General features: G+C 51.7%; 1 protein-coding gene across 8 annotated transcripts in view; it reads left to right on the forward strand.

Moving 5' to 3' along the window:
- Positions 1-4,119: 4,119 nt before the first annotated feature.
- Grin1 (glutamate ionotropic receptor NMDA type subunit 1) overlaps positions 4,120-23,019 on the forward strand; it is a 27,295-nt gene continuing 8,395 nt past the window's right edge. For 4 of the 8 annotated variants that reach the window (XM_005346320.3, XM_005346315.3, XM_005346319.3 and 1 more), the window contains exons 1-8: positions 4,424-4,681; positions 6,056-6,190; positions 9,457-9,633; positions 12,825-12,925; positions 17,722-17,843; positions 17,914-18,088; positions 19,566-19,710; positions 19,808-19,891. In XM_005346320.3, coding sequence (XP_005346377.1) covers positions 4,424-4,681; positions 6,056-6,190; positions 9,457-9,633; positions 12,825-12,925; positions 17,722-17,843; positions 17,914-18,088; positions 19,566-19,710; positions 19,808-19,891 — 1,197 coding nt within the window. Of the gene's footprint in view, positions 4,682-6,055; positions 6,191-9,456; positions 9,634-11,959; positions 12,023-12,824; positions 12,926-17,721; positions 17,844-17,913; positions 18,089-19,565; positions 19,711-19,807; positions 19,892-23,019 lie in introns of all 8 variants that reach the window. The other 4 variants (XM_005346314.3, XM_005346318.3, XM_005346317.3 and 1 more) reach the window with 2 other exon arrangements.

The raw sequence follows: 23,019 nt of genomic DNA on the forward strand, positions 1-23,019 counted from the left end.
CTCAGAAAATTAGGAAACAACATTCCTCAAGACCAAGTAATACCACTTTTGGGTACATATCCAAAGGATGCTCAATCGTGCCACAAGGACATGTGCTCAACTATGTTCATAGCAGCATTGTTTGTCATAGCCAGAACTTGGAAACAACCTAAATGCCCCTCAACTAAAGAATGGATAAGGAAAACGTGGTACATTTACACAATGGAGTACTACCCAGCAGAGAAAATAATGACAGCTTGAATTTTGCAGGAAAATTGATGGATCTAGAAAACATCATTTTGAGTGGGGTAACCCAGACACAGAAAGACAATTATCACATGCACTTACTCATAGGTGTTTTTTAAACATAAAGCAAAGAAAGCCAGCCTACAAACCACAATTCCAGAGAACTTAGACAACAATGAGGACGCTAAGAGAGACTTACATAGATCTAATCTACATGAGAAGTAGAAAGTATAAAAAGACAAGATCTCCTGAGTAAATTGGGAGTGTGGGGACCTTGGGGAAAGATTGAAGGGGGGAGGGGAGAGGAAGGGAGGGGAGCAGAGAAAAATGTAGAACTCAATAAATATCAGTAAAGGGACTGGAGAGATGGCTCAGAGGTTAAGAGCACTGGCTGCTCTTCCAGAGGTCCTGAGTTCAATTCCCAGCAACCACATGGTGGCTCACAACCACCTATAATGAGATCTGGTGCCCTCTTCTGGCCTACAGGCAGGATACTGTATAAATAAAATAAATCTTTTTTTTTTAAATCAATAAAAAAATGGAAAAAAAAAAAGAGGACATTCTTGTCCGGTTGGCTGATGTAACATGTGCATGAAGAAGGTAGCCCCAACCGCCAAGTCTGCAGTAGCAGACCCTGAAAGGGCACCTAAGGACTGAATCCTTTGCTCTGTGCCTATTTCAAAATGTGTGATAACCGTAAGCTTGACACCTGGAGCCCTCCAAGTTCTGAGACTTTCCTCTCTACTGCAATGCTAGAGAGGGCGGGGACAGGGAGGAGGGGCGGTGGTGGAGGCCGACAGTGAGCAGTGTGGACTACGATGTGGGATGATGTCGGAGATGGTTGAGGCTGGTTCGGAATTCTTGCTGGTAACTGGCTGTTCTCCGTGAGGCCCTTGGCTGCCCCAGATCACTTTACTTGGTGGCCAGCCCTGCCCACCGTCCAAGCGGAAGAAGCTCCCAGCAGCTGAGAGGGCAGTACAGGTAGAGATGTCTACACATGGCTCCTACCTCTCCTCTCTTTGAGAATTGTTAGCTTCCTCCTTTCAAACTGGCTTTCACTCGGTGAAAATGCATTCATAGGGTGACCCTGAACTTGGGTTGCAGTGACTCGCCTCAATGGGCCAGCCTGGGCTGACTAACAATCCATATTTGACCAGATGATGGTGGAAAACATCTTTTTTTTTAAAAAATTTATTTATTTATTTATTATGTACACAACATTCTGCCTGCATGTATGCCCACACGCCAGAAGAGGGCGCCAGATCTCATTACAGATGGTTGTGAGCCACCATATGGTTTCTGGGAATTGAACTCAGGACCTCTGGAAGAGCAGCTGGTGCTCTTAACTACTGAGCCATCTCTCCAGCCCCAGTGGAAAACATCTTTAATCCCACCATTTGAGAGGTAGAGGCAAGCAGATCTCTAGTCTGAGGCTAGCCTGGTCTACAGAGTGTGTTCCAGGACAACCAGAGATACACAGAGAAACCCCGTCTCAAGCCTCACCCCCCCATCCCCAAATCCATATTTGGTTTTATTTAGTTTTGCTCTACTTTTTAATTAAAAGCACGCACCACCACCACCCAGCTCCAGTCTGTATTTGTCCGTGAACTGAGGTCAATGGGTCCTGTGTCTGACTGACTTAAACTAGGAGTTTGAGAGAGAAAACCCCTCATGGTAGGGCTGCAATCGCCAGAGCAGAGGAGCATGGGTAGAGCCATGAGCGTCCACAGCTTCCTTCCCAGGTGCTCTTTGCAGAGCAGGACTGACCATAGTGGCCTAGGGGCAGAACTGGGCTTCAGTCCCAACCTGGGCACCCATCTCCCAATCATTTTCTGCTATGTTCATAGCCTTTGTCTCCCTGGGGCCTAGAGAGGTCCCAATCCAAGCCAGTTTATTAGTCAGTCTGTTATTAGAGCAGGGGGAAGCAAGATTGGTAGCTTCTATGACTGTAGCAGCCATGATGGGGGGATAGAAGGTCTCAAAATAATAGGGAACAGAGTAGAAAGAGATGATGAGTAGGTGAAGCCTCCATCTTGCCCTCATCACTGGGACCTTCCCAAGGAGTTTATACCAAAAGATTGAGGACCTGTAGCTTGAGAGGGGCAGTTGTATGTTGGCAAACGGGCTCTCAGAAAGTGGGGCAGGAAGCCCCGCTGATTGGTAAATCTTCCATGGTATACATAAGTAACTCAGGGAGCAGTGGTGGCTCAGGCCTTTAATCCCAGCACTCAGGAGGTAGAGGCAGTCGGATCTCTGTGAGTTCGAGGCCAGCCTGTCTATGAAGCAAGTTCCAGGACAGTCAGAGCTGTTACACCGAAAGACCCTGTCTCAAAAAAAATAAACAGTCAGAGCTGTTACACCGAAAGACCCTGTCTCAAAAAAAATAAACAAATAAACAAACAAATTAATTAATTAATTAACTCCACTGTGGTCAATTTCAGATTCCTGGCTGGGAAGAATTGCTTACTGATCTCTGAATATTCAGTAGTGGGCTCTACTGTACCAGTAAGTGCAGTCTTCAGCTCCTCTGGGGGTGTGGGGTGGACTGGTGACCCCTGCCCTGTCGTGGAGGAAGAGCCCAGGCCCACCCCTACACACGCTTCAGGTCCTGACTTGCCAGAAGCCATCGCTGTCTGGAGGTGGCCCCAACTCATCTGCAGGAAGTGTTAACTCTCGGCCTTCTGAAAGCTGTTAGAGCAACAGGATTCCGAGGCTGGAGCTCATTCCTCAATGCAGAGTATGAAGGCATGTAACCCCCCAGGCAGCAGAGAGAAGAAAGGTATCCAAGACAGGGGGCTTGAACAACGCTACAGGCCTGCCTGTCCTCTGCTCCAGGAAGACAGTGTTAGTGACAGTAACCAGGAGTGTGAACCGGAGGGTCCAGGATTCCCCCTGCACTGCTCAGCACTTAGGTGTGGAGACCACCTGCTTTGTCCCCTAGGAAGCATTTACAGTGGAGCCAGCGAAAGCCTTGGTTGCTATTGGAAATAGTGATGTCATTGGCAGGGGTGGGGCTTCAGCTGTTCTTTGAATTTGGGAAGGGCTGTAATCTATAGGGCTGAAGGGGGACAAAGAATTAGGAATGCCAGCCCCAGAGGAACAAGAGGAGCTCCGGGAACTCACAGCTGGAAGAAGAGGCCCTGGCACCACATTAAGAGAGAAGTCAGAGAGAAGCAGGAAATATGAAATACCTAACTCAGACACGCCAGGCAGGAGCCTGAAGTCTAACCTTGAGTTTGCTACTGCAAACAGCTCCCTCTGATTTTGGTCTCCCTCTGGTCTCCTAGACTACTCTATGGTAGGATAGCCAATGCCACACCCCTATTCTTAACCTCTAGAGGGAAGTCCAAGTCACGGATCCGAGAAGGTGTGGCTGCCCCACCTCCCTCACTGACTGGCCAGTTACCTTGTAGCCCAGCATGGCCTTGAGCTCTAGACTTCCAAGTCCCAACCTCTCAAGAGAGCTGGATTACCGGTGTGCCCAACTCTCCCCATTACCAAGCCCTGTCGGGAGGAGAGCACCAATATCCTCCTTCCTCCAGAGGTATATAGGGATAGGGCCTTTCCCTGTCCTTGGAAGAATCAAGTCCCGAAATATCACAAACTATGGGTGAGGACTTACGCGTGCACGCACAGACAAGCATGCACAGCACACATTCCCTCACGTTGAAATACACGCAAGGGTGCAGGAGAACGCGCTTATAAGAAACCCCTTTAGCCTTCCCAGCTCAATCAACTGTTGCAGGTCTGGGACCACGCGAGTGACCGACCGTCCCAGGGTCGCTGCACGCGAACGCGCGTGCACACACCGGCGGGAGCGCTCCTCGCTCGCGCGCGCTCAAAGCACTCACGCCAACGCAGGCGCGCGCGTCAAGAGGGCGCGCGCTCGACTCGGCGTCAGGAAGCGGGGGCGGTGGGAGGGGTAGGACGCGTAGGTCCCGCTCACGACTCCGCAGCTGCTGCAGTAGCCGCAGCGTCGGGACCAGTCGCTCAGCCCACGCCGCCGTCCTTTCCGCTTTTCCGCGCGGGTGTTCGAGCAGCGCCGAACACGCTTCAGCACCTCGGACAGCGTCCGCCGCGCTCGCCCTAGGCTCCTGGAGGACTCGCGGGTGCTTGACCGCCCGGGCGGCCCGCGGGTCGTACACCGGGGTCGTCGCACTCGCGCAACCCAGAACCAGGCCCGCCGCGCCCGGAGCTCATGAGCACCATGCACCTGCTGACATTCGCCCTGCTTTTTTCCTGCTCCTTCGCCCGCGCCGCCTGCGACCCCAAGATCGTCAACATCGGCGCGGTGCTGAGCACGCGCAAGCACGAGCAGATGTTCCGCGAGGCCGTGAACCAGGCCAATAAGCGACACGGCTCTTGGAAGATACAGCTCAACGCCACCTCTGTCACCCACAAGCCCAACGCCATACAGATGGCCCTGTCAGTGTGTGAGGACCTCATCTCCAGCCAGGTGACCAATACTTCCCTTTTCCCCTGCTCCTCCACCATCCATCCCGCTGTCCCAATTTCTTTCCGTCCTCCCCTGGTCCTTCTCAGTCTCCTTACTAGACCACTTCAATTTAACTGGCACCTGGAGAGGCCTGGAACAAACATCTGTGTCTGTCGCTTCCCCCAGGTGGTCACCTGTCACCTGGACCGGTCCTCAGAAGGACCATGTGTGCTGCCATGTGACTATCGGTAGTGATTTGTTCCCTCCAGTCAGTGTGGGTCCAGACCTTCTGGTCACAAACGGAGGAGCACTTCAGGCCACTGACTGGATGAGGCCTGGGGCCATCTTTGTTTCTTTCCTTACCCCTCTTCCCTTCCCCCAATTCATGAGTCTGCAATGGATGGCCCAGGTGCCAGAGGAAACAGGCTCTGCAGGGGTGGGAGTGAGAACTGCGCATGCCAGAGCCACCAAGGCACAGTGTGGGAGCAGAGCTCAGTGTGCTGCAGGGGAGGACATGTGGCTGTTGAAACTGTCCGCCCCTGGCTGAGCTGGTTGCTGAATTCCAATGAAGCCATATGAGGGTCACTGCAATGCACCAGTTTATGTAAGAGAAGAGCAGGGACTGTGCCAAGGCTGTTCATACATGCTTTTCATAGGACATGCTACATCCATGAATATGTCTGCTCACACACGTGTACATGAACACCGCACTAACACACGCTGCATCCCAACATGACACAATCATCTGCACATGCTCACACATATTTGCACATCCATGGACACACTGCTTGGTATGGTCAATGCACATAGAAACCCTGATTCCATCATGATAGGCATATGTAAACATGGATGTGTGATGCACATAGTGCATACATGTTTCAGCATGTGCTCATGAACACCCATAGTCACATACATACATACATGCCTACAAACACTAATGTGTCCTAAAGGGTGCGGGCTGGATGTCGGGTGAGGGGAGTAAGAATCAGTCCTTACATCCTGGAATGTAGAGGCCATGCCAGAACTTTGCTCAGAAACTTGCTCCCCTCCTGATGTTACAAGAGATGCCCTGGGCAGAGAGGGCTGGCTGAGAAAGGATCTGCCATCTGTGTGTGTGTGTGTGTGTGTGTGTGTGTGTGTGTGTGTGTGTGTGGTGTTGTCATCTACATCCCCTAGAGTCTTGTTTGGTGCTGCTCCCTCTCCACAATGGGCTTATCACCAGAGTATTGTGGTTTGGCTCATTTTCCTGTCTCTTGGATGTGTGCACCGTGGGCACAAATGGCACCACTTGGACTCCTGGCCTGCAGTTCCAGCTCTTGCTACGTCTGGGTCTCAAACCCTAGTATTATGTCCATTCTACTCCCACAAAGCTGACTCTGTCTCCTGTATTCACAGGTCTACGCAATCCTAGTTAGCCACCCACCTACCCCCAACGACCACTTCACCCCCACTCCCGTCTCCTACACAGCTGGTTTCTACAGAATCCCCGTTCTGGGATTGACAACCCGAATGTCCATCTACTCTGACAAGGTAAGCCTGACGCCCAGACTCAGACTCAATTATTTATTTTTTTTTTGATTTTTCAAGACAGGGTTTCTCTGTAGCTTTTGGTTCCTGGCCTGGAACTAGCTCTTGTAGACCAGGCTGGCCTCGAACTCACGGAGATCCGCCTGCCTCTGCCTCCCGAGTGCTGGGATTAAAGGCGTGCGCCACCACCGCCCGGCTCAATTATTTTTTATCTCCCATCGTCAGCTCCAGATAGCTCCAGGGCCACATGTAGCTGAGACAGGCGGATTGGCTCTGGACACTGGATACAGGTGAGGTGCCCTTGGGGAAACTTTAATGACACACTCACTCATAACCGCACATACATACCTCACATTGAATCACATAGATATTGGTACGCAATACTCAAGCATACTGGCATGCATGCCTATAACAACTCAGTCACATACATGTTCATATGTGTCCATACTCACCACATAGTAACATGCAGACTCAGTCACCGCATGCTCATGCTGTCACACTCTCACAAGCCCCACACATTCTCACACAACACTAGCATCTTCACCCTCCCTCTCCTTGCACGCTCACACATGCTCAAGCGGGTACCCCTTACTCAGGCTGGCTCCTGCTGACAATCAAAAAGACCAATAACATCCCCTTTGGGAAGAATGGGGGCTTCCTGGGCTAGAAAACGGGGTAAACAGGAGCGTCCTAGAACAGGCAGGCTTTGGGCGCAGCAGCGGAAGAGGTGGAGAGAAGCAGCAGAAGCAGGTGCCCGGATGCAGGAGTGCTCAGGGTAGAAAGGGATGCTGTGCACCCCAGCCTCGGACGGAAGTGCACGTAGGAGGAGGTGGGCAGGGTAAACATACAGGCAGGCAGCTTGTGGCAGGAGACTCATGTCTCAGGGACTAAAGGATCTCAGCGCAGCATTCTGCAGAGATCTTGTGGCCCAAAGACTGGGATGGCCTCCATCAGTTGGCCCCAAAGCTGAAGAGCAGCTGCTGAGTTGGAGAAAACCACAGCCCAGAGACACAGGGAACTTGTTCTGGGTCATACAATCTTCCACGTGCTGTGATTTCTGCGGAACTTGTCAACTGGAATGCAATTCAGCCACCCTGTCGCCTAGCAGGCCCCAGAGCCTGCTCCCCATTTCCTGGAGACTCAAGAAGCCTGTAGAAATCCAGGAGCTTAGAGACCACCAGCTGGTGCCTGGGCTCAGCCAGAGGGCTAGTGGACCAAGCAGTGGGCCTCTGGGTCTCCACATACATCTCAGAGTCTTCCTGGAAGAGCCTATAATCCTGGAAAAGGCTGCCCTAAGGCAGGATGACTGGCCTTTCAGGCCCAAGCATGTGGTGGCTCTGCCCTTCAGTGACCAAAAAAAGGGAGTCAGAGGAGGATCTTTTTTTTTTTTTTTTTTTTTGGTTTTTCGAGACAGGGTTTCTCTGTAGCTTTGGAGCCTGTCCTAGAACTCCCTTTGTAGACCAGGCTGGCCTCGAACTCACAGAGATCCGCCTGCCTCTGCCTCCCGAGTGCTGGGATTAAAGGCGTGCGCCACCATCGCCCGGCTAGGATCTTTTTTTTAAAAAAAAATATTTATGTATTTATTATGTATACAATATTCTCTCTGTGTGTATGCCTGCAGGCCAGAAGAGGGCCCCAGACTCCATTACAGATGGTTGTGAGCCACCATGTGGTTGCTGGGAATTGAACTCAGGACCTTTGGAAGAGGAGGCAATGCTCTTAATCTCTCCAGCCCCCAGATGAGGGTCTTGTAGGAGAGCCCCAGAGGGAGGGGCTACTCTTCCCAAGCCTGTGAGGAGCAGGTTTTCATCCTATGCCTTCTGACCATTTTTCCTCTGGAACACTTTCACCCTCATGTGTAAAGGAGAGGAATGACAGTTGGGTGGTGGTGGCGCACGCCTTTAATCCCAGAACTTGGGAGGCAGAGGCAGGCGGATCTCTGTGAGTTGAAGGTCATCCTAGTCGTCGGAGTGAGTTTCAGGACAGTCAGGGCTACACAGAGAAACCATGTCTCGAAAAAAAGAGAGAGAGACAGAGACAGAGACAGAGGAATGACCAGAAGAAACAAAATAGCTAAGAATAAACAAAAAGCTAGGAAGCCCCATACAGCTGGACCAACCTAGGGACTGACCATGGGCCAACTCACTGGGTTTGTGTGTGGTCAACAGTGGAGCCAAACATCACAGCCACATTCTGGTCCCTGATTGTCCCAACTCAAAGTCAGCCCCCTGCCCATCACACAAACCAGCAAGACCACCTCAGCGCCAACAGGCAGTACCAACTCTGATGTAACCTGCCTGCAGCTGGTGGCAGAGGCAGTGAACATTCTTTCACTCCAGAACACTGCCCCTGGCCACCAAGAGGCAACTGGCAAAATGAACAAACACCCAACCTAGAAGCCTCAGAGGACCAAGTCACAGGGGCATGGATACACATAGACAGTCCCTGGCAGCTAGAGTTGTTGTTGGTGCTGCTGCTGCTGTTGTCATCGTCGTCTTCTTCTTCTTCTTCTTCTTCTTCTTCTTCTTCTTCTTCTTCTTCTTCTTCTTCTTCTTTCTCCTCCTCCTCCTCTTCCTCCTCCTCCTTCCTCTTCTTCCTCTTCCTCCTCCTTTTCCTCCTTCTTTCTTTCAAGACAGGGTTTCTTTGTAGCTTTGGAGCCTACCCTGGAACTCCCTCTGTAGAGCAGGCTGGCCTCAGACTCACAGAGATCCGCCTGTCTCTGCCTCCCGAGTGCTGGGATTAAAGGTGTGCCCCCCTCCCCCACCACACTGCCCAGCTGTAGCTAGAGTATTTTAAGCAGCAAAGCAACCAGTGAGCCACAGCCTCTGGGTTCTGGGGAAGAACGGCAGCAATGTTTGACCCCGAGAAAGAAGACTTACTAGTAAATGTAGTTGTTATTTTCTTACCAGTGCCTTGGATAGAACCCAAAGCCTTGTTTGCACTCGGCAAATGCTCTACCACTGAGTTGTACCTCAGTCCAAAATACAGTTATGGAAAAGGGAGAGAGAACCATGGGAGGCCCATTGAGGCTGGAGAAGCTTCTACAGTCAGTCTTTTTAGAGAGGTGCTGGTGGGAAGGTGGCAGTCACCCTAGGACCAGACATACTTCATCCCTGACAGGGTGCTACTGGGAAAATGCCAAACCTCTGCTCTCACAGTAGATGCCACAGGGGAAGGGGAAGGGTAGATGGGAAGAAGTGGTCCCATCAATGGGAGAGGGAAAGCCTACTTCGCCTGGCCGGGCCTCAGCCTCCCTGTCCCCCGCACAGAGCATTCACCTGAGCTTCCTACGGACGGTGCCGCCCTACTCCCACCAGTCCAGCGTCTGGTTTGAGATGATGCGCGTTTACAACTGGAATCACATCATCCTGCTGGTCAGCGACGACCACGAGGGCCGGGCGGCGCAGAAGCGCCTAGAGACGTTGCTGGAGGAGCGCGAGTCCAAGGTGAGGCCCTCACCCTGGAGAGGTCCTTGTTGAGCAGGAGCAGGCGGGCCATGCCATGTCTGTGGCTCCTTGTGAACACTCTCTCTCCATCCTGCATGCTCAGCACCACCGCGTCTGGCGGCGCCCGCCCCGGCCTGTCCTCGGCTCATTTCACTCGCTTTTGCCATTAGTCGAAATCTCCTTCGTGTCAGTCCCTGCTGCGCGAGGGCTGGACCACCTGGAGCTCTGCAAACACCCCTGTCCCGCCCCACCCCCTCTAGTTCAGGCCTCCCCTTAGCCCAGCTCAGGCCCCAATCAGACTCATAACTCAAGAACCGCTCCGCCCCTCTCCACCAGGTACTAAGTCCCACCCACCTCTCAGGAACTCCCGCTACAGAGTGCGATCCACCCCAACACTCCCCCCCCACACACACGCACACCTCCCAGAGCACTGGGATCCTCTATCTACTGGTATACAATCCATATGTTCACAGAGGCCTTATCTTTCTAAAAGCCTGCTGCCTTGTGGCTGCCTGTGGCCCTAAGTGAAGCCCCGTTTCTCTTACAACCCCACCCCCACCTCATACTATCCTTTTAGGATTACTCTGTACCCCTCCCCTCTCCATCTCCCTCCCACTTCGGAGCTGAGCTCTGTATCCCTCAAGGGACTATGTAGACACTGATCCCAAGACACATATACACTCCCATCTCAACCTGGCCCCTCCAATCTTTGGACAACCAGAGACCACAGCCAGGATTTGGGGTGGGGGGGGTCAAAGTGACCCCTATGCCCTTCCCCACCAGCACCCTAATAGGGATTTGGCCCCTGACCCTACCTCAGTCCCAGGACCTAGACCACCAAGAGTCAGGTGGTGCTTCTCAGGTAGCAGAGAGGAGGAGGAGGCCCAGGCTGGGGAGGGGCCCCAAAAGGCAGAGGAGGGAGGGTGATGGGTGGGAGCATGTTCTGCCTGCAAAATCATAGCTGGCCTCATCATACTTAGCACCAACCATTGTCCCCCGCACCCAAGGTGCCATAGGAGGGAGTAAGGGCATGGGCCGGGGGTGGGGGAGGCATCGAGACTAGAGACAGGCCCAGGGTAAACCCTTTACTGCAGTCCATAGAGTCTGGGAAGGAGGGCTGGTTACTGGCACCAAGGGCTCCACCTCTCTGAAGAGAGAGTCCATTATCGGCATATGGCAGGTTCCTTCATGCTTCTGCCACGTCTGTTGTAGCCACACAGACTACCACCAACACGCTCACATGCTCACCAGCCGTATCCCTGCACACCCAACCACCTGCTCACACACTCGAAAGCACATACACACTGCCAGTCAGTTCTTGGATATTTTAGTGGCATGCGACACCTTTTAGAAAGACAGGCCTCACTTATCTCCATATGCCTCTGCGCTGCCCAAGGGGATCACATAGAAGGGCTTCCTCTGTGTGCTTGTCTTGACTTATAACTACAAGATTTCACACACGCGCGCGCACGCACACACACACACACACACACATGCACACGCACACACACGTCCGAGCACATATACTTAGACTACACTGTCCGGGCGATGGTGGCGCACGCCTTTAATCCCAGCACTCGGAAGGCAGAGGCAGGCGGATCTCTGTGAGTTCGAGACCAGCCTGGTCTGAAAGAGCTAGTTCCAGGACAGGCTCCAAAACCACAGAGAAACCCTGTCTCGAAAAACCAAAAAAAAAAAAAAAAAAAAAAAGACTACACTGACTTTCCACCACAGTCTGTCACAGATTTACCTTCTATGAGGGCCACAGTGGCGTGTCACCCCTACAAGCATACAGGCGAACATATGCACAGCCAGTCACACCCAGTCTCAGACACAAATGTGGGCATCTGGGTGTGAGCATAACAGCTAGTCTCCAGAGAGCAGGGGGGAGAAGAAGCGGGAGGGGGTGGGAGGGTCATGGGGACAGGGCCCCCGCAAGCTGCTCCTCTTTCACTCAGGACCGATGCGGGTGGGGGTGGGTACTGCTGGGGCCACACAGCAGGTGCATGACAGGGGTGGGGGTGGCAGGCGGGTCCCCCTTAAGGGTGGTGTGGACAGGGTTGCCCTCTCTCCCGAAAGTGACGATTTCCACGAGTTTAGCTCCATGGCAGGGAGCCTCCGTGGCCCCTGCCCCTGTGTCCCCTCCACGCTCAGCTCCACTCCAGCCCCCAGCCCCCACCCGGGTCTCGGTGTTTGCGAGCTCCAGGTACGTGCCCGTCTGCAGACGTGCCGAGGAGGTGGTGTGATTGCTTTAGCGCCGTCATTTTCAACCGTTTATAATCTTCTTCTGTGTCTGCATATTTTCTCTGTGCACATTATTCATCAGAGTAAAAAAAGGAACTATGAAAACCTCGACCAACTGTCCTATGACAACAAGCGCGGACCCAAGGTATATATGCATGGACGTGCACGCCACCCACCGACTAGCGAGTCCCGGCCTGCGGTGCCTCAGCCACTGGGTGCTATCTGGCCCCACCGCGCCGAGCCGAGCCGCAGGCCTGAGCAGTGAGGAGAGACAGGTGGTGAGGCAGGTAGCAAGCAAGCAGAAGAGGGCAGGGGTGGGCGGTGTGGGTGCCCTTGACCCACCCGCCGTGACCCTGGCCTGCATCCTTAAGACAAGCACGGCCACAAGGAGGCGCTGCTCTGGGAAGTGCATGCGAATCTCCAGGTCCGCCAGGGTTTCCTAGTGGAACCCCGGGAGGGAGCCTGCCCACCTGGTCACTTCAGAGTCTGGGCTGCTCCTCTAGGAGCAAGAGGAATCAGGTCTGAGCTGAGATCTCCCAAGGTTTTGGAAAAAGTCAGCCCCATCTCTGTTCCCAGTTGCATTCCAAAACTTTTCTATTTCCTGTCCGCTGCACGTCTCTTTCTGAGTCTCGGTCCACTTCAGCTTGCATGCTCAGTGCAAAGAAATAAGGACAGGAGTGAGATGGAAAGAGAGACCTGGAGCAAGCATAAAGCGAGAAGAGCAGAGCGTGAGGCCAGGACATCGAGCAGGCTGAAGGAAGGACAGGCAGCAAGGCCAGGCCAGCAAGGAGGCAGGAGGCAGGCGCACAGTGCAGGTGGCAAGGACAGGCCACAGCAGCTCTAGCTCAGCTGCCTCGGGGTTCCTAGCAGCTTTGGCCCCACTCTTGCCACTGAGGCACAATGTTTCCTTTCCCGGCTGTCTGCTAATGCTCCCTCTCACACCACAGGCCGAGAAGGTGCTGCAGTTCGACCCGGGAACCAAGAACGTGACGGCTCTGCTGATGGAGGCCCGGGAACTGGAAGCCAGGGTCATCATCCTATCTGCGAGGTGAGTAGGCTCGGTTCCTCATCACATCACTGGGATTCTGCCTGGGGCACAGGTCCAACATGTGGCCTGAGTTGGGGGCACCATTGAGAAAAATGAGCTTCAATTTGAAAGAAAAGGAAGGAAGGGAGGAAGGGAGGAAGGGAGGAAAGAAAGAAAGAAAGAAAGAAAGAAAGAAAGAAAGAAAGAAAGAAAGAAAGAAAAGAAAGAGAAAGAAAACTAAAACTTCACCAAGGAGAGCCCAACCCCACCCCACCATCCTCCTACTCACCCGGTAGCCTAGGCAACTCCCATCCTCCATTCATCCCTCCCTGGATTCTTATCTTTTAGTCACATAGAACCATTGCCCTAAGTTGAGCTTTGAGGGTTGGAGGTACAATGCTCGGAAGTCGGGAGATGAAGTTATGTAAACATCCTGAGGGCTGAGGACAGGGAAGGTGCCCCACAGAATGATGTGCAGTGTACAGGTGAGGGTGAGCCCGAGGTCCGAAACCACTGATGGAGAAAATCAGGCTGGTCCTGGAAGGGCCGTCTCCCACCGCATCTCACTACTGTGACAGTGCACAGTAAAACCCCCTACTCGTGACCAACTAGTGTTTCCTGTAAAGGGAGAGACTCGTGCCTAAGACCCAAGGAAAGAGCCGGGTGGCGCACGCCTTTAATCCCAGCACTCGGGAGGCAGAGGCAGGCGGATCTCTGTGAGTTCGAGACCAGCCTGGTCTACAGAGCTAGTTCCAGGACAGGTTCCAAAGCCACAGAGAAACCCTGTCTCAAAAAAACCAAAAAAAAAAAAAAAAGACCCAAGGAAAGGAAGGATGGGAAGGGGAGGGTGGCGGCCCCGTTGACAACAGGGAGGTTGAGGTGGACCTAGTCCCTAGTCTACCCAGCTCTGCTGGGCTCTGACAGAGTGGAGGAAAAAACATGTCATCCAGCTCGGAGGAAAATACCCTACATCCTGCTGCCATGGTAACACGAGAGGAACAGGACCAGCTGTGTTCAGACACAGGATAGATGTCTATCTGTAGATGCGGTCAGCAACCCCTCTCTATGCACGAAACCTGGTACACACCACTCACTTCCACAGATTGTGGGGTGTGGCAGCCAGGACTCAGCCTGGAGGATAGACGGTTTCTTCACTCAGATGGCTGGGCTGGCACTAGCTGCCCCGCTCTGAGGGTGGTATCTGTTACATGTTGGTGTGGCCAACTCTTCCAGGAGCATCAGCAAGCAGGTGCCAACTGTCCCACTACACACGCGCGCACACACACACACGCATGTACACATACACTGTGGCAGGCACTTAACAGTGCAAAGAACACTGCAGAGTCCTGGTTCATTGCCTTGGCTATTCAGTCTAGGTCAGTGATTCTCAACCTTCCTTATGCTGTGACCCTTTAATTCAGTTTTTCATGCTGCGCTGACTCCCAAACAGAAGATTATTTAGTTGCTACTTCATAACTGTGATTTTGCTACTGTTATGAATTGTAATGTAAATATATGATATGCAATCCCCCCAAAGGGGGTCACAACCCATAAGTCGAGAACCATTGATTCTAACTGTATACTTTGGGGTGAGGGATGGTACAGGGCTTCTAAAGAATAGACAAAAAACCAGGGTGGTGGTGGTGCACACCTTAAATCCCAGCACTTGGGAAGCAGAGGCAGGCGAATCTTTGTGAGTTTGAGGGCAGGCTGATCTACAGAGCGAGTTCCAGGACAACCTCCAAAGCTATAGAGAAACCCTGTCTCAAAAAACAAAACAGCAACTAAAAGAAAGAAAAAAAGAGGCTGGGCGGTGGTGGCACATACCTTTAATCCCAGCACTTGGAAGGCAGAGGCAGACGGATCTCTGTGAGTTCGAGGCCAGCCTGGTCTACAAGAGCTAGCTCCAGAACAGGCTTCAAAGCTACAGAGAAACCCTGTTTCGAAAAACCAAAAAAAAAAAAAACAAAAAAAACAACAACAAAAAAGAAAGAAAGAAAAGAAAGAAAGAAAAAAAGAAAGAAAGAAAGAAAGGGAATAGATTAAGAATACATCCATATGGGACTAGAGATGCATCCATATCAGTTGATAGAGCACTTAGCTAGCATGAACCATGATGTCCTAGCCCCAATCTTCAGCACTGAATAAAGACAGGTGTGGCGGTGCACACCTGTAATTCCAGCACTCGGGAGGCAGGAGGATCAAAGCTCAAGATCATTCTCAGCTACTTGGCAAGTTCAAAGCCGGCTTCAGCCTCATGAGACCCTATCAGAGGGAGAAAGGGAGTGGGGGAGAGAGAGAAAAATATGCCCCGAAAAAGGAGCCAGGAAGGAAATATGTCCCTTGGAAGGCAAGCCCAGCCCAGGATGCCCAAAGAAAGCTCTGCTCAGGAAAAGGCCCACCACACCTCCTATTTTCTGATTATTTGTAGTTCTCATCGTAGGACTTGAGGGAGATTTGCTCAAGTTGGATAAAAGAATGTTCAGGATGGTGGGCAAATGAATACACACAGCAGTCAGGCAAGAAGGCTTTCTTCAGGTCAAGGCTACTTAAGGAAGCCGTCCTATTAAAACAGACTTACTAGACTATCAGGGTCTTTCAAGCAAGTAGTCCTGCTTGGCTTGAGAATTATAATGCAGATGAACAGGGCACAAGGCAGAGGACCACCCTTCGTAGAATCCCACCACGCCAGGCCCCAGCAGCGAACACTCACCTCTTCAAGGCCAATAATTCCAGGACCACCCACTACAACTGAAGGGACATAGGGTGAGAAAGCCTCTCCATGTTGAATACCCAAGGGTTAAAGACAGACTTGCCAGACATGGTTTCTAGCAAAGAAGGCAGCAGCAGAAGGGTCATGGTAGGCAGAGGTACTAACATGAATATGAACTGTGAACATCACCCATTGGTACACTGAGCACACAGCGTTCACATACAAACACGCCCACCCTGGCACACACCATATTCATGCCGCTTATACCTCACGACATGTCCCCCACACACTGAGTTCGAGCCACAATTCACACTGGTTTTTAAACCCTAAAGAACCTGTGGAATTGCAAGCTTGTGCACATTGGTGAGTGAGGCGCCACCGCTGAGCAGCTACCCAGTGCTCATCACGTCCCGGCTCCTTCTGCACAAGAGAGGCTAAGTGTTTTGCAGACCTCGTTAAACTGACCTTATTAATCGGGTCGACTGTCTGTCAGATACACAAAATTCATTCCCCAAACTCCTCATTTTTATTTTCCTCATGCTGCCTTTGTTGGCATCACTATTTCCCGTAAAATGGTCTGATGAGGTTTGATGGGTTGATCAGACCTTTTGTGCACAAGCATTGCATTGGTTGGAATCCCATCGAGTGACATTGCGTAGGTCTGAGATATGTTGGGGAGATGGGGCTCTCTGTCTGATTTGGTGGGTGTAGCTGACATCAGACAACCTTCTTGACATGTGTGGCGCTGGGTGACCTCTTCCATGTTCAGTGCACTGCAGCATGGTCGTATATTCTTTTGGGTTTTGATTTGAGACAGGGTCTCTCTATGTTCTATTGTTCTTGCTATGTAGACCAGGCTGGCCTTGTGCTTGTGGAGATCTGCCTGCCTCTACCTCCCCGTGGCGGGATTAAAGGCATATGCCACCACTTTGGCTCTGACATATATTCTTGCTGAGGTACTGCCTCGTTGTTTTTAATGTTGCTTATATTCATTAACAGTACCGTCATTTAGAGCTTTTCTTTTGGTTAAAATCATTGAAAAAGTTGGGGGCAGGATTTTAAGGAAGTGTGGCTTATCTTGGGCATAGATCAGCTGGTATACACCTAACCCAACAAGGACTGGAGAGATGGCCTCATCTGGGTCTTGCAGAGGACCCAGGTTCAGTTCTGAGCACCCCCAGTGACTCACAACCATTCAAAGCTCCAATTCCGGGGGACCTGACACCATCTTCTGGCTGACACAAGCACCAGGCACTTGTCTGGTGCACATAAATGCATGGAGGTAACACTCACACGCATAAAATAAATTTAAAATAAAAACTTTTAAAAGAAAAATAACCAATTATCAGGTAATCCACTTGGCTTCACTGCACCTACTAAACATGCACTGGTGAAGCAAAATGCCAGTCATGGCTGGGCCTTGAATGGCAGTCTGAGAGATGCAGGTTGAGGAGAGGACTCTTAGTGGCTACTGGAGCCCTGGAAGACCTCAGGGTCATTGCTATGACCAGGGAGACCCAGCCTCAGGGGCTAGGACCCCTGTCTCACTGTCCACAGGAATTACTTATGTGAACCTCAAACTCTAAGGACCATATGTCCCCACAAGGCAAGGCTTGTCCTGGTGGCCCTGACCACTGTGAGAGGGGTCTTTCTTCTGTCCCATGGTATCTTCGGGATGCTCAGCTCAGCAACTAGAGAATGGGATTCTACTGGCATCTCCTCGGCCCAGAGCCCTCACCATGTCATTCCACACCTTTGAGCACGGAGGTCCATCAGACCCCTGGCTTGCCAAGAGCTCACTGCTTCACAGGTTCTGGAGTGGACTGCCTAGGCACAGACCCTGCTCTGCCATTTACCATTGTCTTATCCGAGTTCAGAAAGTCATCTTGTACCCTATTCCTGCCTCCTAAAGGCAGAGGGGGCTAGCAGCTGAAGACTGGAAAGGCCCTGGGTCCAGCCTCACCGCCTATGCAGACCTCTGGGCCTGACAGCAGGAAGGGTGGTGGGCACAGGCACGCTCCCCCGGAGCATGTGAGAGGGAGAGGCTGTGGCCGGGAGTAGGGAGAGCTGGAGTCCTGGCTCGTCACCCGGGTCTGCCCCACAGCGAGGACGACGCTGCCACCGTGTACCGCGCAGCCGCGATGCTGAACATGACGGGCTCTGGGTACGTGTGGCTGGTGGGGGAGCGCGAGATCTCGGGGAACGCCCTGCGTTACGCCCCAGATGGTGAGTGCTGGACTGTGGGGTCGCTTGGGGCTGATGATCTGTCCAGTCTCTAAGCTTCGGGATCGCGCAGGCATCATCGGACTGCAGCTCATCAACGGCAAGAACGAGTCGGCCCACATCAGCGACGCCGTGGGCGTGGTAGCGCAGGCAGTCCACGAGCTGCTAGAGAAGGAGAACATCACCGACCCACCGCGGGGTTGCGTGGGCAACACCAACATCTGGAAGACAGGACCACTGTTCAAGAGGTGGGCGGGGTTGCTCTCAGTAGGTGGGAGGAGTCATCCCTTAGGAGGTGGGAAGGGCTGGGGGTTTTGTTTTTGGTTCTCTCTCTCTCTCTCTCTCTCTCTCTCTCTCTTCCTTCCTTCCTCCCTCTGTCCCCTTCTTCCTTCTTTCCTTTCTTTTTGGGGAGGGTGGTTTTGGATTTTTGGGTTTTGGTTTTTTTTTCTTTTTTTTTCTTTTTTTTCTTTTTTTTTTTTTGAGGCAGGATTTTTCTGTGTAGTCCTGATTGTTCTGGATCTCACTCTGTAGACCAGGCTGGCCTCAAAACTCAGATATCCATCTGCCTCTGCCACCTGAGTTCTGGGACTAAAGCTTTGTGCCACTACTGCCCAGGCAGAAGGGGCGTTCTTTAGGCATGGTTCACTCTGACAGGAGTGGTCCAGCCAGTCTTTTGTTTTGTTTTTCAAGACAGGGCTTCTCTGTGTATCCCTATTGTCTTGGAACTTGCTCTGTAGACAGGCTGGCCTTGATCTCACAGAGATCCACCTGCCTCTGCCTCCTGAGTGTACCGCCATGCCTGACTTGCAACAGTCTTATCTAGAACATGCTATAGTTAGTCCCCTATGGAGATGACTGTCCACATTCCTAGTACCGCATCCTCTGTCTTCACCATGATAACCCTCCCTTTTCCCACCACAAGCGCCCTTACCTCTGCTGTCACTGAAGTTGTGACTGCCTCCGCTTCTCCACCCCACACTGCAGGTTTTACCTAACTCCCACAGTGCCTGGTGCCCTAGAAGAAAGCTCTTGCTGCAGGCGGGGCTTGGGACTCTTTACGGACCCAGAAATTCAGAGTAGGCATCCATTGACAACGAGAGATTGAAGGTTGACCAAGGAATGGTTGCAGAACTTAACCCCAGAGCCACTGTCCACAGCGCCACCACACGTTCCCATGCCATCCGTGCAGTCACAGGCTGCACACACACGCACACAGACCAATGAATGCACACAGGAACCCGAAGAGGAACATGACATATGTATGCCACAAGCACACTCACAGGGGTGACCCCTACATTTGGGTTGCATGCCCACAAACTCACGGATATGTTCCAGTGAGCAAACATACAGCCAGGAAAGCTACCCAGTGGCTAAGACGAGGAGGTGGTTCGTTCTATTTCCACCATTTGATGGCGAGTGGGCCTCAGGTCCTCTGGGCTTCTGCCTCCCCTGTAAAACCAGGATGGTGGCTCTGGCAGTCATACGTCCTCATTCAGAGAAGCCCTTGACATGGGGTCGGGCATCCACAACCCACTCAGGAGCTGGAGCTGTGCTGTCCATCTGGTGCCGGGAGGCACACACCACAGTGTCCACTCAGTGTGTGGAGCGACCATCTGCTAATCTTTCCTTCCTTAAAACCGGGGCGGAAGGGGCGGGAGCTTGGGCTGCTCAGAAGGAAAGAAGAGCAGGTGCTGTGGCTAAGTCGAAGCCCCGCTCTCTTCCCAGGGTACTGATGTCTTCCAAGTACGCGGATGGAGTGACTGGCCGTGTGGAATTCAATGAGGATGGGGACCGGAAGTTTGCCAACTATAGCATCATGAACCTGCAGAACCGAAAACTGGTGCAAGTGGGCATCTACAATGGCACCCATGTAGGTGGGGGTCATGAGGGGGTGGGGGCTGGGGCCTTAGGGTCCTGGGGCCGAGACCCCTGCGTGGCCACCCTCTATCTCATACTCCCACCCCCAGGTCATCCCAAACGACCGGAAGATCATCTGGCCTGGAGGAGAGACAGAGAAGCCTCGAGGGTACCAGATGTCCACGAGATTAAAGGTGGGGGACCCCGTTGAAATATTCCAACCTTCCCATCGCCAACACTTCATTACTCCTTCAGGCCAGGAGGAAAGGGGGTGTGGGCACAGCACACAAACAAAGGACGTGGAGATGAGTTTGCTAGCAGCTGGTTCTGGCACATGTGGCAGCAGCAGAGGAGGCAAGGGGAAGGAGAAGCAGCGGTTTCTTTTTCTTTTTTTTTTTTTTTTTTTTTTTGGTTTTTCGAGACAGGGTTGACAGGGTTTCTCTGTAGCTTTGGAGCCTGTCCTGGAACTAGCTCTTGTAGACCAGGCTGGCCTCGAACTCACAGAGATCCGCCTGCCTCTGCCTCCCAAGTGCTGGGATTAAAGGCGTGTGCCACTACCGCCCGGCCTGAGAAGCAGCAGTTTCTGCCCAACAGGCTCTTTCTAGCACTTTATCCTGCCCCAGCTCCAGCTAAGTCTGAGGAAGAACTGATTAGTGGGGGCAGACAGTGGGTGGGTACTCTGGGCTGCAGGGCAGAGTTCAGCTTAGAATTGATGCTCTTTGGTGTCCCCTTTCTCCCTGGGATCCCAAGAACCCCCTTCTTGATCTGGCTTCCTCCTTCATAACCTCTTCCCAGCCTGATTCACACATTGCCTGGGTTCATCCATTCCCTCTGCCTAAGAACTATTCTGAGTTCCTCTTCCTGTTGAGACACAGCACACCAGCTCTGATACCATAGAGCTCCAAGGAGAGGATCTGAAGTGCCGCGTGCCCAGCCACCCTTCTCTCAGTGCCATCAAATATCTGGGGCCACGGTCTCACCTGGCGAGTGCCCGCCTCCATTCCTCCCGGGATGAATCAGCATGTCGCTTGCAAAGCCAGTGTCATATCTGTTTGCAGCTCAGGCCCCTGATGTTGTCAAGTCTGAAAGCACTGGGGAGTGGCACACGCCCTTAATCCCAGCACTCGGGAGGCAGAGGCAGGTGGATCATTGTGAGTTCAGGCCAGCTTGGTCTACGCAGCTAGTTCCAGGACAGCCAAGGCTACACAAAGAAACCCTGTTTTGAAAATTAAAAACAAAACAAAACAAACAAATAACAAACATCACTAACCAAGGGGACCCATCAAGGTGCAGATGGCTATTAGCCATGTTTCTGGAATCATTGATTTGTTACATTTTATTTTATGTGTATAAGTGTTTTCCTGAATATAATATATATATACATACACATATGTGTACATAGTATATATACACATATATACATACATACACATATGTGTGTATAGTATACATATACGTGTGTAATATATACATACATATATGCATACATGTGTACCATGTGTATGTCTGGTGCCCCCAGGGCAGAATAAAACGCAGAATCCCCGAAATAGGAATGGATGGTTGTAAGCCGCTCTGTGGGTGGTAAGAACAGAATTGAGTCATCTGTAACTGCAGGTCCTCTTAACTGCTGAGCCGTTTGTCACGTCCCCTCATCAAGTTTTTGGCAGCACTAGCACCTATACTTGTATAGAAAAAGGAATATGGTCCTGTCCCCTTCTCTTGACTCTTCTCAAGACTCCCAGCTGAGTGTTCCTCCTCCACTGCCTGTCACCACAGCCAGCTTTGCCGTCCAGTCCTCGGTCTGCCTACCCCTCTGTTCTCCACATCCCATCGAGGCCCTCAGCAGCCAGCTGTGTTCCCTTCCAGTACCTCAGACTTGTGCCTGTCCCCAGCCTCCAGACTGTGGGTCCTAGGGGAAGGGGAGGGAAGAGGGCCAAAGCCGAAGTGTGTGCTGAAGAGGCAGCCCTGGGAGAGGAACATTAACTAAGCGTGGTGGAACTTGCCTTTAAACCCAGCACTCTGGAGGTAGATGAAAGAGAATCAGGGGTTAAGGTTATCCTCAGCTACATAGCAAGAGGCCAGCTGGACTGTATGCAGCCCTGTCTTAAAAAGAAATCTGGAGTTGGTAGGACTTGCCTTTAATTCTAGTATTAAAAGTCAGGGTCAGGTGGGGCGGTGGTGGTGCACGCCTTTAATCCCAGCACTCGGGAGGCAGAGGCAGGCGGATCTTGTGAGTTCGAGAACAGCCTGGTCTACAAGAGCTAGTTCCAGGACAGGCTCCAAAAACCAAAGAGAAACCCTGTCTTGAAAAAACAAACAAACAAACAAAAAAGAGTCAGGGTCATGTGGATCTCTGTGAGTTCAAGGCCACCATGGTCTACATAGGGATTCCACATCAGCTTGAGCTACATAGTAAGACCCTTTCTCAAAAAAAAAAAAAAAGGGGATTGGCAAATAGCCCAATGAGTAGCATGAATTTGGATTTCTGCATCCATGTAAAAGTCTGGGTGTGGCTGCATACTGTACTCCTTGTTAACCATGATGTTGATATAGTGAGCGGGCAGAGACAGTCCCCAGAGCTTGCAGAGCTTGCATTCAAGTCCTAGCACCACATGGCAGTTCACAACCATCTGTGACTCCAGTTCCAGGGCTTCTGATGCCTCCTTCTGATTTCTGTAGGTGGGCTCTTACATGTATGTGATACACATGCATATACTCAGGCACACACATAAAATAAAATAAAAATGCTTACATAATAAAAATAGACAGCGACAGAGAAAGACACCTGACATTGGCCTCTGGCTTCTGTGTGCCATGAGCACACAGGAACACAAACATACATGTAAACATACCTTGGAAAGGAATTTTTTTTTTTTTACAATAATCTCAGTATTCTGTCTGCATGTATACCTGCAGGCCAGAAGAGGGCACCAGATCTCATTACAGATGATTGTGAGCCACCATGTGGTTGCTGGGAATTGTACTCAGGTCCTCTGGAAGAGCAGCCAGTGCTCTTAACCACTGAGCCATCTCTCCAACCCTTGAAAAGGATTTTTTAAAAAGACAAGAGTAGGGCTGGAGAGGTAATCTAGGGGAGGACCTGGGGTTCAATTCCCAGCACCCACATGGCAGTTCACAACTGTCTGTAACTCCACTTCCAGGGGATCCAACACCTTCACACCAGTGTTCATTGAATAACATAAATTTTAAAAGTAAAAAAATAAAGCTGGAGCCGGGCGGTGGTGGCGCACGCCTTTAATCCCAGCACTCGGGAGGCAGAGGCAGGTGGATCTCTGTGAGTTCGAGGCCAGCCTGGTCTACA

Source organism: Microtus ochrogaster, chromosome 4 (assembly GCF_000317375.1).
Source record: "Microtus ochrogaster isolate Prairie Vole_2 chromosome 4, MicOch1.0, whole genome shotgun sequence".
NCBI lineage: Eukaryota > Metazoa > Chordata > Mammalia > Rodentia > Cricetidae > Microtus > Microtus ochrogaster.